The following is a 14,678-nucleotide window of genomic DNA, read 5'->3' on the forward strand; positions in this document are numbered from 1 at the left end:
TTGATACTACTAATATCATGACTCTGGATCTCCTACCCACAATAACTCGACCCATGTCTACCTACAACACACTACCTCTGTGTACTGGAAACATCTCCCCATGCATAATACTATATATTGGAAACATCTCTCTGTATTAGAAGACATTGATATTCCTGGGAACAACGTAATGATAGAGTCTATTGCAAGACAGGTTATGACCTCAATTTTTTTTTAAGTCAAATACTAACATAGTCTACCACTAATTCAAGTTTCCTTATAAGAATTCAAATCTCTCAACCACCGACATCTGATCAAAAGAAAATTTTCTCACCACTTATGCTTCTGCATAGTTTATATAGACATCTATAAAAGGAACAATATTTTGAATGCTATGAATCCCTGAGTGAAAAAACTCTAATAATTGAGAACATCAAGATGATTAGGAAATTGTTGGAAAAAATAGAACACAATTACAACAGTGAATAATCAATCCCCATTTAATCTTCAATATAGATTATTTGCTAAATTCCTATTATGTTTTCTAGACCCTTGTTGCATTGTATGAAAAGTTATAAAAGAAAGAAATGATTAATTAATCAAACAAAATCGAGAGGGACAAAGATTGGCTCCTGAAATTAGCATAGCACTTTTCATACCACCCTAGAGATTTTGATCGAGTTCTTAAATTCTATCTTCCAACATTTTCCTTGTTTTTGGGTCTTTCTTCCACATGAAAGAACTTTTGATACTCATTATTGCAACCAATCCCAACTTGAGAAAAATTCCATCAAATGCAAACAAAGATTAATTTTATTTCAACTAAGCATCTAAGCCATCTTTTCCCGAGTAGGTTAGGGAGAATAAGAAAAACCATCTTTTCCCTTTCAAGGGAAGGACGAAGGCTTTGTGGGGCTAAGACTGGTTGTATTTTCAACTAGAGTGCTGGCTAGAAAAAAGACAAAGTCACCAGAAAATGGATCTTCATGGGGAGGGATCAGTACACTTTCTTGATATTCCAACCAGGACTTAAGGAAGGGCATGACATTCTTGCAAATGAAATAGGTAGTGGCTGGTATTTTGCAATGGTTCTGGGTTGTATCAACAATAGAGAAAGGTTGTAAGCTAGTTTTTATTCTCGTATTTAACTTCAAAAATGAAAGGTGGGTTTCCAATGAGGATAGAAGAAGGAGGCGGGTCTGGTAAGCATTAAGTTGTTAGGTGTTAAAAAAATAAGGTGATTTTATAAATTAAAGAAAAAGGTAAAATAAATTAGAAAAATTTAAATAGTTAGGTGAGAATCTTTTTCAAAGATAACTAACGGAACACTAACGGAGGGGGCCTTTATTTAATGGCTAAAGTTTAGGGGGGCCTTTTTTGCAAATTAAAGTATAGGGGGTCTTTGTAATTGGCCCCATAGTACGGGGTGTCTTTATAATTTACTCAATTTTTTTTAATTAAATTTTTTTAGATAGATATCTGAGGGAGAGGATAAATAAGAATTATAAATAATTTAGGAGAAAGGATAAACATAAAGGAAAGAGGGTTGGACCATCCAATATCACGCTAGAAGGCTTCATTATTGGTGAAACACTCTAACTCTTCACTAGATAATCCTGCATGCATTCACCAAAGTTAGTAGGGTGCAAATGGATTAGAGCCGATTCCAACCTTATTTTTGTTGGGTTTTGGATAATTCACTGTTGGATTTTCGGATCGGATTTGGATCACCTCTATCCGATTGGAAAGGATCCGATCTGATTCGGGCTGTATATATGTATATATTTACTTATAAAAAGATATGTATATATTAATATATTTATTTACAAATATGTTTATATTGCATTTTTTATAAATTCTTTATAAAGAGACATATATATATATATATATGACAAAAATAGTTGAAAAATACTTATTTTTCTTTATATAAAATTTTATATTTTTTCTTTTGATAATTTATTAAATATTTCATAATTCGAGTAAATCGGATCAAATTTGAATACTCGACATCCATAACGAATTCGATTGGATCTCGAATATTTCTATCAGATCGGATTGGCTAATTCGAATCCGGTCCGGTCTATTGCATCCCTAGAAATTAGTCAAATTCCATATATAAGGAATCCTTTACCATTGGCAATTGAAACAATTGGGTGGGTGTTTGGCATTAATATCATTTTCTAAGAAAACAATGCCACGCAGGCATAGACATCCCATTTGAGAAAATGGTACTTCAAACAACGCTCTCTTATTTAATACCGTTTTTTTAGAAAAAAATAACTCCATAACACATTGTAAATCGGAAAAATACAGTTTAGAGCAATATTGAATTCAATATTTTCTCAAAAATAATACATTATTACCAACAATGCTATGACGTTGACATCATCTTAAACATTGGATAATATAAACTATAAATCATATTGAAAACATCATTACCAGCATGCATATCAAACAAAACCAACGTTATTTTATTAGAAAACAGTATATCTGGCAGCATCGCTTCCAAAAAAATTAAGCACAAATCATTCCCAGCACCGACGCCAAACACCTATTCAGTGCATCAATGAGTCAGAAGCCCATGCCAGTCGTAAGGGATTGTGGTGATACGTGTACTGCATCACCAGTATTGATGTTGAATTGTGATCGTTGTTGATTGAAGTACCAATACGACGACGAACGACCTAAGCTCGAAGTCGAATGGGTAGACAGCTATAAGTACAAAGGTGGCCAAGCAAATTCCAAAGTAAATTCTGCAAATCAGCGGGATTTTTACATTCATTTATATTGTCTTTTCTTCTTCTTTTTCCTCCTCTTCAGAGATAGAGCTATCCTCCGGCTTCAGTTCAATGTTGTTGGAAAACTGACGTTAATGGTTGCAACAGTGAATAGTAGAGCAGCAAGAGACATATAGAAAAGATAAGAACGGAGACCCACTCACAGAGGACCTGCACCATGCAGTCAAGAATCTCTCAGTCGAGCTCCACGCCAAAGATGTCTACTTCCTCATGCAGCTCATTCAGGTCTCTCTCTCTCTCTAAAGAATCACTGACTTTGGATTATTTTTAATCTTTTTATGTTGGTGCTATATGATTTGATGATTCTTATTTTTCCATCCTAAAGATTCAATCAAACTCAAACAACAAGTGGTTTAGTGGGATAATGTTCAATCAAACCAAGCATCTAGAAATTTGTTGGGTTCTTAATTTCTGATAAATATTTTTTTTTCTCTTTCTCTGATCATTTTGCAGAATGCTGAAGACAATGAATACTTGCCGGATGTGGATCCCTCTCTGGAATTTGTAATTATATACAAGGATATCACAGGCACTGGTGCTACCGCAACTCTGCTAGTCTTCAACAATGAGAAGGGATTCTCAAGGAGGGATATTGAGTCCATTTGCAGTGTGGGTCGGTCCACCAAAAGGGGAAAACGACAGGAAGGTTTCATTGGAGAGAAAGGTCAGAACTCTTTCAACTGTTTGGTTGCTTCATTTTCTTTCTTTTTATAAAAGAAGGATTATTAGTAGCACACTAGCACCACACAAACAAGATAATTAATATAAAAATGTTGAGATCAAAAGGTCGATTGGTTCAACTTTTTTTGGCCTTCAAAATTTCTCCACATTAGCTTACAATCTTTCGATTTTATGAATTGTTAAAGAGGACACGAAAAAGCTCATATGGGAAAGAGATTAGCTTTCATTCTTTCAATTCTATAAACTGCTAAATGGGACTCTTTTTTTTTTCCTTTTTATTGCTATGTTTTAAAACTACAATCAAAAAGCAGAAAATAAAACCCTGATCGGCTGATCTTTTGTTCTGATCAGTAAAATATCCTTCTTGACAGGAATTGGTTTCAAGAGTGTGTTCCTTGTCTCATCTTAGCCCTATATTTTCAGTAATGGGTACTGTATTAGATTTACTGAGAAACCAGATCCTCATTGTGGAATTGGATATATAGTTGCCAGCTGGGTTGATGAAAAGCCAACACTTGATGATTTACATAAAGTCTATGGTTCTCATAAGGTCTTCCCAGTGACCACAGTTGTTCTTCCTCTAAGATCTGAGGAGGTGAATGCTGTGAAGAAGCAACTTTCATCAGTGCACCCGGAACTCCTATTGTTCTTGTCAAAAATAAAGAGGCTATCAGTTCGAGAACATAATGAAGTTCAAAGCGCTGTTGACACCATCTCTGCAATTTCAATCTCTAGGGAGACTGAATTTAAAACCAGGAGGAATATTAATGCAGACTCGCGCATTGTCTTTCTCTCTGCAAAGGAAGGAAAGAATGGGGCACAGAAAGAGTGCAGCTATTACATGCGGAGACAGATATTTCCAGTGAAATCTTTAAATCGAGTAACATAAAGGAATGATATTAACGAATGGGTTATTTCTCTGGCATTTCCATTGGGAGAGAGACTAAAAAGAGGGCCAACTTCTATTGGTGTATATGCATTTCTTCCTACACAGAAGGTCACATAATTCCCTTTCATAATTCAGGCAGATTTTATACTTGCGTCCTCAAGGGAAACCATATTATTAGATAATGTATGGAATCAGGGAATTGTTGACTGTGTTCCAGGTACATTTATTAATGCCTTTCTTGTTTCTGTAAAGTCTATTGAGACTTCCCCTCTTTCTTCTGTTGCTTCAATATTTGAATTCCTTCCAGTTGAGGCTTCACCTTACCAAGAGCTCAACGGAGTTAGAGAATCTATTAGAACCAAGATGCAGGCTGAGGATATAATTCCATGTGAATCATTTTCTAACAAGAGGTCTTCCATAGGCCAACCGAGGTAGGAAGACTCTTTCCTGCTTTCCGAGATTTATTACTTGAATTGAAAGGGAAAGGAATCCCTTTAAATGGTATCGCCTCCTATGGAAAATAAATTGTGCATTCTTCTCTGGATATCAACCGTTTTTATAACATATTGTCCTTTTTGGGAGTGTTAAATTTGAATTATGATTGGCATGCAAAATGCATAGAAGGTTGCCATTTGGTTCAACAAGCTCCAGAAAACATTTATCTGAATCTTCTCTTCTTAATTTCAGAAAATTGGTGTCGCGGATTTGCATGCAGCACTCTTGCAAGTCTTCCTATTTTGAAATATGTTAATCAGTACAACAATGTCCTACTGCTTTTATTTTAACTCTGCACAGACAACAAAGCAGAGAATTTCTTTTTTGTCAGATGATGAACATCATGCATGGGTAAACAAATGGAACATGGGTAAACAAATGGAACATGGAACTGGGTTGCAAGAAGATGTTTTTATTGCCCAATTCCATTCAAATGGCACTGAGAAAGTTTCCTAGAAGAGATACTCTGATTTCATGGCTGCACCATATTGCAAGAATACATGAAATCACTTTGTTTGATTTTGCTTGATCTATTTTCACTTCAGCAGGTGAGAATCTAACTAAAAGAATGGTCATCTGATACACTCATTTTCTATGTCAATCTCTTTGCAAGAAATTTATTACTAAACTGGAGATCTCTCAAATTTGTTTGTCCATTCCTATTGTCATTTCATCTGGGGTCCCAGCACAAGGTAGTAAATGGGTGAACCTTTTGGGCTCGAATCCATGGCCAAGAATTTATGATGAATTGGGGGAGGAATATGGACAAAGTGCTGACTTTGCTGGTGAACATACATCAGTAGAGATGCTTTATGACTTTGTTAAATCATATATCAAAGCTACTGACATTCCTGAATTAATCCCAGGTGATGCTATTCTGTGATTTGAATTTTTCAACTTAAAAAAGGAAGAAGTTTTCTTGCTTTTGGATTGGATCAGATATTTGAGGACTAAATCTGTTGCGCTGCCAAAGTTATTCGATGAAAGCATAAAAACGGGGAGATGGTTGAAAACTTGCTCAGGCTACAAGTCACCTAGTCAGTGTTTTCTATCCAATGGAGAAGAAAAGTCTATTTTTGCTGGAATGCATGATTTTCATGTGAAGTTTCCTATTCTTGATTAAAGCTTTTATGATAACAAGCTACATTTATACATGAGTGATCTAAAGTGCATTGGTGTCTGGTCAGGGTTAGCAGAAGCATGCCAACTTATCATTGAATACCTTATATTCTGTCGAATTTACTAGTTTAACTAAGGAAGCTGCAATTCCATTGTTGAAATTTATCAGGTACTTGAATGAGAGGAATGTGCTTTCTGGTGACATCATAGGGAAACTTAAACAAAAAGTAACATTGAAGACTTCCTAAGGTTACAAATCTACTGATCAATTTTTTTTTATGTTACATGTTCCGGCAAGAGATATCCTTGCATTCATGAATGCGAAATACTATGGGCAGGATGTTGTCAGTTACCGCACGGAGCTCATGTTACTTGGAGTGGAAGTGGATTTACAAAAGATATACATATCGATGGTCAGCAACTTTAATGTGCCTCTGGATGCCGAAGTAACCACATTAAGCAGAGATAGTGTGCTCTTCTTTTTACATTGCTGTAAGCATCTCTCAGGAACTCATGTGTTGCAGGACACAGCAAGCTGCTTAGCAAATAGTAAGTGGCTGAAGACCCTTCATGGTTATAGGGCTGCTTCAGATTCAATTCTTTGGGATTCTGAATGGGAAACTCTCTCTCAAATTGCTGGTCTAACTTTAATTGATGATTCTTACTGTGGGAAGAGCATCTATTCCCTAAAGAATGAGCTGAAAGAATGGGTGTTGCGATTGATTTGGATGAGGGGTTTGATTTTGCTGAAGTATATAAGGAGGATACACACAGTCCAGGGCACAGGTGGGTCTGCTTCCAGATTTATAGAAAAGATAAGAAACCAATCATGGTTGAAAACCAGTCGTGGTGTCAGGTCCCCTGCAGAATCTATTCTTTATGATCCTGGTTGGAGCAGTTTGTTGCAAGTTGTTAGAATTCCCTTGATCGATCTGGCCTTTTATTGGTAACAAAAGAATTCTGTCTTTTATTGGTAACAAAAGATAAGAAACCAGCCATGGTTGAAAACCAGTTGTGGTGTCAGGTCCCCTGCAGAATCTATTCTTTATGGTCCTGGTTGGAGAAGTTTGTTGCAAGTTGTTAGAATTCCCTTGATCGATCTGGCCTTTTATTGGTAACAAAAGAATTCTGTCTTTTGAAGCTGAGTTACAATTGGCAGGGGTGATGATAAATTTTGAGGATGCAAAAAAGGTTGTTGTTGAGTTGACATCATTCTCATCTTCATTTAGTTTAAGTAAAGGGAATGTACTTTCATTTTTGAATTGCTTAAAGAATTTAGAAGGAACACAATACTCTCCATTTGAGGAATTCAAGAATTGCTTAGCTGACAAGAACCGGTTGAAAACCAGTCATGTATTCAAATTTGCGAAAGGCTCAATTCTATTTGACTCAAAATGGGGTTCACTATCCCAAATTTCTGATCTTCCTCTCATTACTCAGTGATGTATCACACTTTGTGGTCAAGGGTCTCAAGTTTCCAAAAGATTCCAAAGCAATAACAGCAGAAAGTGTGCTTGCATTACTAGAACGTATCCGCTTTCTACTAGTGGAATCACCAAACTTTACTGTTATAAAACAAATCCATGAATATCTCGATAAATTCAATTGGAAGCCACAGTCAGATGATAAGTCGGATTATCGGATACGGATTCCTGATCAAGACAGTGCCAGTGGACAGTAGGTGAACTCTCAAGTTTGTCTGGAATGACTGGGAGGTTAGCTGTCAACATCAAGTGATTTATGAAGAATGTTGTTCTTATTGGGCACATATCCTTAGAGTTTGAGATGATGAAACCAAGAAAATTTTTACAAAGAAGATGATTAAGCTTCCAGCTAGAACTTTTATAACATTCAGCTGGAGGTAAGTCTTCACAAATGCGAGTACTACCAAGCCTTTTTTGTGTGGTATCTGAAATCAAGTCCCATCCATTCCTCTGAACAGGTTGTACGAGATCTACAATAATCTTGGCGTTAGAAAAATCTTAGTCTGTGCAGAGACGATGTGCTGATTTTTTTAAGCTTCGGGAAGTGAATCAAGAAGCAGGCTGATTGGGTCAGGCCTTCTAATGCTTTTACTGGCTTATCTTGGTGATCCTTTCATCAAGGGCGTGTTCGTTTTTCATGAAGTGAAGGGGGGAAAGTCTGGTCAATGGGATTGTGAATCCCGTTGACCAATTTACCTGTGTTCGGATTTCAAAGATGTGTAGGACCCACAGAAAGTTTGATTTTCTCAGGTATCACTTACCCGACAAAATGATACCCTTGTGAGACTCGGGTAAGTTGGTTTCCTGAGTAGAGGGTAAGTAGATAAAAACTTAAAATCTCAAAATTGCCCCCACAATCGAGAGTCTCTCTTCTGCTTCTCTCAAAAATCAGCTTCACCACTGTTGATTCCCTCAGTTGCTGCCGCTACTTGACTAAGTCATCGCTGCTGCTCCGTCTAGTTACTAATGCCAAAGAGTTTATCCTCCTACAATCTATCATCCTCGTCATTCCTTTGTTGACGGCACCATTGATCCTCCTAGTTGCTGTCGTCGCTGCTCTGCCTAGTTGTCGCCGCTGCTCATTGTTTTTTCAACCATTGAAACGGTAAGAAATATTACTATTCCTCTTCCCACTGATTCGTCGTTCTTCTGTAATGCACATAATTAATGCATCTTATTTTTTTTCATCCCATTCAAAAAATTGCTTCTCATCTTATTGTTCCTATTTTATTGTTATTTCATTGATTTCCTTTTTTTTATTTTGATTTTTTGTTTCCAGAATTCTTGGTAATCCATTTTGTTGAAAGAGTACTAGAATGATTTTTGAGGACATTAAACTTATAATGAAGCGGAATACACATTTGGGAGCGGAGAAATGAAGGATATGCTTATCTTGTTGATCAATCCAGCCAGATCCTGTTTAATTGAGTTGCTATTAAAACAATCTTACTTAAGGCATGTAAAACTCAGAGAACCAAGAAATCTAGCCCAAGCGAAGTCTCACAGGAGCTCTAATTGCAGGTTGTTGTGCAACAGTTTCGAACATACAACAACCTGAAAAAGTTAGCAAAATGTTAGCTTTTGGACAACCAAAAATATAGGAGATACTTATCCAGTTTACTGGGGAAAAAATAAGAGAAAAATGCATCGTACACCGTTGTTGTTGTCTTTTGGATTTTCATAGGATATGATATTAATTTCTTGATAAATCAATGATAGAAGTTCTTTTTTGTATCAGGTACAAGTGCATTATATATACACCAACATCTAGGTTCTTTTCTTTTCTTTCTTTTTTTTTTTTTTTCGTTTGAGCAATAACATATTGTTGTCAGTTTGGAATAATGAAAATGGGAAGCATTTTTTCTTTTATTGGTAGTTGGGGCAGGATTAAGGTATAGTTCTGGTTCCATTTATTGCTCTTTTCCTTTTCTTGTGTGTGATTTTGAATGCTTGTTTATTTCTTTATGGTTCCATATATTTCAGTTTTGATCTGTTTTATGATGCAAAAAAAGGTTTATTCATGTCCCTTTTCTTTTGATATGATTGTCAATAGATTTTCATCCATGCAAAACATATGCTCATTCTAGTATCATTTTTTTTTTTTACATTTCTGTTGGCATAGTGGAGATTTTATCTGTTCTATTGAAATGAATAGAACTTTTTATTGAAAATTCAAGAAATTAAGTCATATCTGTGGTTGAAATTACTGAGGTTTGGGTATTCAATTGATAGAAAGGTCGTTAGCATCTCTTATTAAAATCAAATCTATGAGAGAAGAAAACATTTAGGTGCTTCATTTTCAAAACACCAATTAGTTTATGAATTTTAGCTATTAGTTTAGTTTTCTTGGCTTTATCATTTTAAAGGATCACTACCTCATGCTGGTCCCAGCTATCTGAGTCTTGGGAGGGGTTAATCTCTACCTAAACTCAACAATCTTGATTATCTATATTTATGACCAAAAAATTTGGCTTTGACTGATGTTGTAATTGTGCCTTCTTGGCCAACTGGTGGTGGTTCAGTTGGTAGATTAGTAATGTTTCACTAGGGCTTGCCTCATAACTACTTATGTGTAGTGGAACTAACATTAGACTTGGATACGTAAACCTTGGGGACATGAAGGATGAACATCACATAGTTAACTAATATTTAGAGTCACAAGCCTTAGCCTCCCCTGGGTCGTGAGGCTTGTCACTAGAACTCAGTGAGCTAGAACCCATTGTGACTCATCTAGATCACTAGATGTGAATGGATGTAATCAATCCATGTAAAATTTGAGATTATTTTAGTTGCAATTATGCACTCTGAGGTGAATGGATATTTCTATAGCTTCTTTAATACATTTTTAGGCAACCACATACAGGCTTTTCTCCTCTTGTTAGTTAAAGTTACATTTATACTATAAAGTTCCATTTTTTCTTTGATTGTTATATTGTTTTGTTTAGTATTTACAGCCCAAAATACCGTTTGATTATAGAGAGGTAGTGTACTTCCTTGAAAAGTTATTGCTTATCATGAACAATATCTCAAAAGACAAATCATTTGATGACTTTTAGGTATAATGAAGCATGAAATGGAAGTGATGTAGTAATGCAAGTTTGTAATATGATTGATTCAAGCTGTCTATCTCCACTTCAGGTTTCTAAAGTCTAAATTTTCAGCAATTGCACCAAATGTGGATATATATATTTGGTATTGCTGATCCTTTCTCTTGTTGCAATAGAAATGTAAAAACAGATTGAGTTGTGTTAGATCTAAAGACTCATCCTTAAGTTCCCATATGAACATTCGGGCATTTTCTTGAACGAATTGGCCACTCTTAGACTCAGAGCCTTCTTTCCCATGCTTGTCAGGATGAGATTTAACATTGCACCAAACTTGCCATTGTTGAGTAAGGAATATTAATAACATGACAATTAGCTTCCACCCAATAGATTATTGTAAAGGTAAGGTTTTGATTTGAGTTCATTACTTCCCCAAAGCCTGCCTTTACAATTTTCTAACATGAAGGTTACTTCAGACCCTCATCATCATCATCATCATCATCACCATCATCATCATCAACATAATAATCAGACACAGGCTTCCTATGCAATTGTTTGTACTGCAGTTCCGACAAGCTTCTTTCTCTCTCCTCATCTAAACAATTTTGGCATTTGTTATGGGGTTGAAGGAGAAAATGGTGCACTCTACTCATTTGTCTGTAATGCCATTGAAGTTTGATGGTTTATGTAGTGACAGCACCAGGTTCCAAGTTTTACCTTGCTTGAGGTTCTACTTCATTTGCATTGCAAATGAACAAAACAAAGGAATAAATTAGAACTGGGTAATGAAGGGCTGAAATGCTTTGACATCTGTTCTGATTTGCAGTTTTTAATAACAAAACATTGTACTCATGATGCATACTGCAATGGTGTTGGAAACATTGATTTGGGCCCGAAGGGTAAAATTGGCAAGATGTGAAAAAATACCAACTTTTACCTGGGTAAGTGCATTTACCCAGGTAAGTGTGTTTCCAAAAAACAAACATGGCCCAAGATTCAAACAGAAGTTCGAAACTCCTAAATCAGAAAACCAAGATAGAGTTTGCTAGTCAATTTGCAAGAACTGTCTCTGAGGGGCTGCTGTGTGACCGCACTGATCTTACCAACAATCTTAAAGGGGATATGATAATGGATTCATAAATGGTCTGAATTCAGATTTCTAGTAACCATAGAGATCTCATGTACCGTTTGTCTAGGAAACTATGTAGTGTTGAGTTCATGCGAGAGGGCCATAAGAAGCCTGCCTTCCATTACACTTATTAACCGTAGTCTGTAGGCCCATAAAGGCCAGGCCCCAGAGGCCCATAAAGCATGTTCCTCCAAACCAAAGTAGTAGAATGCAACAAGTATTTTTACCAAAAACCACTCTATATTCGTAATATTCCAATAATTAATAATAACAAGTCTCAAATGAGTCAAATCTCAATTCCCAACAAAATTCAAGCAATTCAGACTCCAGACACTAGAGACTGCTTTTATTGAGTATAAATTACAAAAAAAAAAAAGAGAGAAAAAAAATAAGAAAACCAAACCCGACCCGACTGACTCACAACCTGGCTTGGCTGACCTCACGAGCAGCAGCAGAAACACAAACATACGAACGAACGAACGAACAAACTAGTAAGCAAGAGAAGAAACACAATGACAACCAACGACGCTCTCCATCTCCTCCGCCACAAGGCCCGCAATCTCTTCCCAGCAGTGCAGAGTCGACTTCGGAGAAGGGTACACTACGCACCCCTTCTCTATCGCCGTGAAACTCCGGTACACGACGCACCGCCCACCGGGCACCTCCTGCTTCACCACCTCCTCGCACGTGTACCCCTCCACGCCCAAGTCATTCTCCCACTCGTCCACCCGACCATAGCACGTCACGGCTATCGAAAACCGGGCCGGACCGAAGCATCCCAGAACTCGCTTCACTAGCGGTCCGAGTCCTACCGAACCGGGGTCAAGCCCCATTGCCTCGTAGCTCGCGTAGCTGAACCCGTCCTCCGGGGTCACGTGAATCGTAGAGAAAGCTTCACCGTCGATCCCATTCATCGAGTACCCGCAGGGATCAAAATCGAAGTCGCAGATCTCGTGCGATGGCAGTATGTCAGATATTCCGGCGAGTTTCGTCATTTCCTTCGCCGTGTAGTCCGCCGATTTTTTGAAGAACACGGCCGCCCGGTCTCGGTCTAGGCCCGTCATGCACATCTCGAGAGTGACAACAACCGTCTGATCATTCCGTGATGACGTTGAGGGGTTCTGGCACGCCGCGTAAACATGCCAGTTGCGATTCGGAACCGCCGGGTCGCCGATCACGTACGCCTGCCCGCCGGAAGCGAGGTTGCCGAAGAAACCATTCAGAACGCTGACTTCCTCGGAGAAGCCGCGGTGAGGGGCAGGTTGGGCAGTTGGGAAAATGAAGCTCCCGCGGGAATATTTCACCGAGTAGACGGAGAGCGAAAGCGAGTTGGCGAGTTCGAGAATCGGCGGGATCGATAGCAGCAACTTCGTCGTCCCGCAGGTCTTGAGTATTATCTTGAGAGGGTAAACGAAGAGGCTCGACTCGGAGAGGACGTACGAGTCGAATTCCGAGTTTGAGAGCTGAGCCACAATGGTACACTTGGCGGGTTCGAGGATGGAGTCGAGTTGAGCCCGAGTCAAGGCTCGAAGGCCAAGTCCTTGCGGGTCGACGAACACGGGTGCCTCAGAGAAAGTAATCTCAAGGCGCTTCTCGAATCCTTCGAAACCGATTGCTGAAGGTTGCTGTGGTGGAGTATTGGTGTTGCACAGAACAGCGGCCATGGCTTCGATGTTGAGCTTGAGGATCATCAAAAGAAGAGATGGAGAGACGGAATAGAGAGGTTGTTGAAGAACAGCTAGCCAGAGAGTTTTGTTTATTTGCAGAATCGAAAACAGAGAAATTGAAGGAGAATCCTACTCTACAGAAGAAGGCATTTGGAGGGTATATCAGGATGGCTTCCTCACGCACTGCAGAAAACAAAGAACGAAAACAGAGGATTAGACTCTGAAACAAGGAATACAGAGAAAAAAATAATGCGGAAACAATAGGGCCTGTCAGAAATCTTACGTTGGAGTAAGCAGCAGATCGGAACTTCTCAATTCCACCGTTCGGTCGAACATCTTCAATGCTGTAGCCGAGGGGGACTTCGTATTGTAAGGAACTACTACTAGATTTCTTCTGGCCACCTTTAGACTCCATTAAAACATTCACGCTTCCTGCAACAGACCAAAACACAGATTTATTGGTTTACCGAGCCGATATGCAATCTCAAAATTCTACAAACAAAAAAAAAAAATAACAGAAGAAATCAGCATTCAGTAGTTTATAGTCCATGCAATCGAATAATAAAAATAAAATATCTTAAAAATCGATTATAATGAAACCAAACCCGGAAAAGAAGAAAGGAAAAAGGAAAGGAAATATTTGAGGAATAACTCAAAACACAAAAAATACCAGTCCCTTTCTGTGAAATCAATAGAAGAAGCAATGCGCAACGCAGAAGATAATAAACCCACCAATATCCTAAGTAAAAAACCCCGAAATCAAACATGCAGAGGCAAAGAATGCATTGAACTTGAGGTCGAGAGCATAAGAGAAGAAACGATATCTAAAGAACAAACCCCAGATTTAAGAAGAAAGATCGAAGAACAGAACTTACGTTACAGAAAGAGAGTCTGAGAATGGCGAGAGAAAGATCCTCAGAGTGGTCGATCGTTGGAAGGAATCAAATAAAGGGATGGCAATATGGAAGGGAAGGAGAGAAGAACGATCGAGGAGGTGGCCTGTGAAACACAGAAACAGTGAGGAAGCAGGAAACAGAAAATGTGTACGAGGGGGAGAAGGAACGGAGGAGAGTATTTATAGGGAGGAAAGGAAGCAAAAGGCGTGAAGCCTCACGATAAACAGGCGTGAAAGCTCGGGGAATTCGGGAGAGTATCGAGTTATCAACTGGTCGAGTCCACGCGGCGGCGCCCCTCTCGATCGTTTCGCCCGTCTGGCTCGGCGGTTCGATTTACTAAAGGTGGCCCTGCCCCCGGGCTGTAACCGCTCGACCCGATTAAGAAATCCGAATCGGACCCGTTTATAATTTGATCAAATATGGATATACTCATATACCCTAATATGATCCCATATCATCTAATAATTTTAAATATTTATATCTTTACATAAAATGAT

The 14,678-nt window shown here is 38.3% G+C and overlaps 1 protein-coding gene and 1 pseudogene across 6 annotated transcripts; one reads left to right on the forward strand and one right to left on the reverse strand.

The window, feature by feature from the left end:
* Positions 1 to 2,720: 2,720 nt before the first annotated feature.
* Positions 2,721 to 9,342, forward strand: LOC104612372 (uncharacterized). Of its 5 annotated transcripts, XM_088897589.1 has the most exons (7): positions 2,721 to 3,002; positions 3,231 to 3,441; positions 4,655 to 4,778; positions 6,131 to 6,188; positions 6,300 to 6,407; positions 6,486 to 8,550; positions 8,725 to 9,342. In XM_088897589.1, exons 1-6 carry the CDS (start codon positions 2,988 to 2,990, stop codon positions 6,909 to 6,911), a joined length of 942 nt encoding a protein of 313 aa, XP_088753715.1. In that variant the 5' UTR covers positions 2,721 to 2,987; the 3' UTR covers positions 6,912 to 8,550; positions 8,725 to 9,342. The 5 variants fall into 5 exon arrangements, 2 of the variants coding, with proteins under 2 accessions (XP_088753715.1, XP_088753714.1); XM_088897588.1 differs by having other exon boundaries at positions 2,722 to 3,002; positions 6,300 to 8,550; XR_016082373.1 differs by lacking the exons at positions 2,721 to 3,002; positions 6,486 to 8,550; positions 8,725 to 9,342 and having other exon boundaries at positions 3,303 to 3,441; positions 3,830 to 4,778; positions 5,035 to 6,426.
* Positions 9,343 to 11,838: 2,496 nt separating this feature from the next.
* LOC104612303 (S-adenosylmethionine decarboxylase proenzyme-like) lies at positions 11,839 to 14,372 on the reverse strand (annotated as a pseudogene). The gene is made up of 4 exons (XR_016082375.1): positions 14,161 to 14,372; positions 13,569 to 13,717; positions 13,447 to 13,468; positions 11,839 to 13,248 (listed from the first exon to the last, which is right to left on the reverse strand). The product of XR_016082375.1 is annotated as an S-adenosylmethionine decarboxylase proenzyme-like (transcript).
* Between the last annotated feature and the right edge of the window lie 306 nt (positions 14,373 to 14,678).

This window comes from Nelumbo nucifera, chromosome 2 (genome assembly GCF_055504915.1).
Source record: "Nelumbo nucifera cultivar China Antique chromosome 2, China Antique-T2T, whole genome shotgun sequence".
NCBI classification, from domain to species: domain Eukaryota; kingdom Viridiplantae; phylum Streptophyta; class Magnoliopsida; order Proteales; family Nelumbonaceae; genus Nelumbo; species Nelumbo nucifera.

Bases quoted from the DNA above. Each gene is read 5' to 3' on its own strand.
- LOC104612372 (XM_088897588.1), top strand. The intron at 3,442-4,654 runs GTCAGAACTCTT...AATTCCTTCCAG, and splicing joins AGGTTTCATTGGAGAGAAAG to TTGAGGCTTCACCTTACCAA. The intron at 6,189-6,299 runs GTAACATTGAAG...TACTATGGGCAG, and splicing joins TAGGGAAACTTAAACAAAAA to GATGTTGTCAGTTACCGCAC.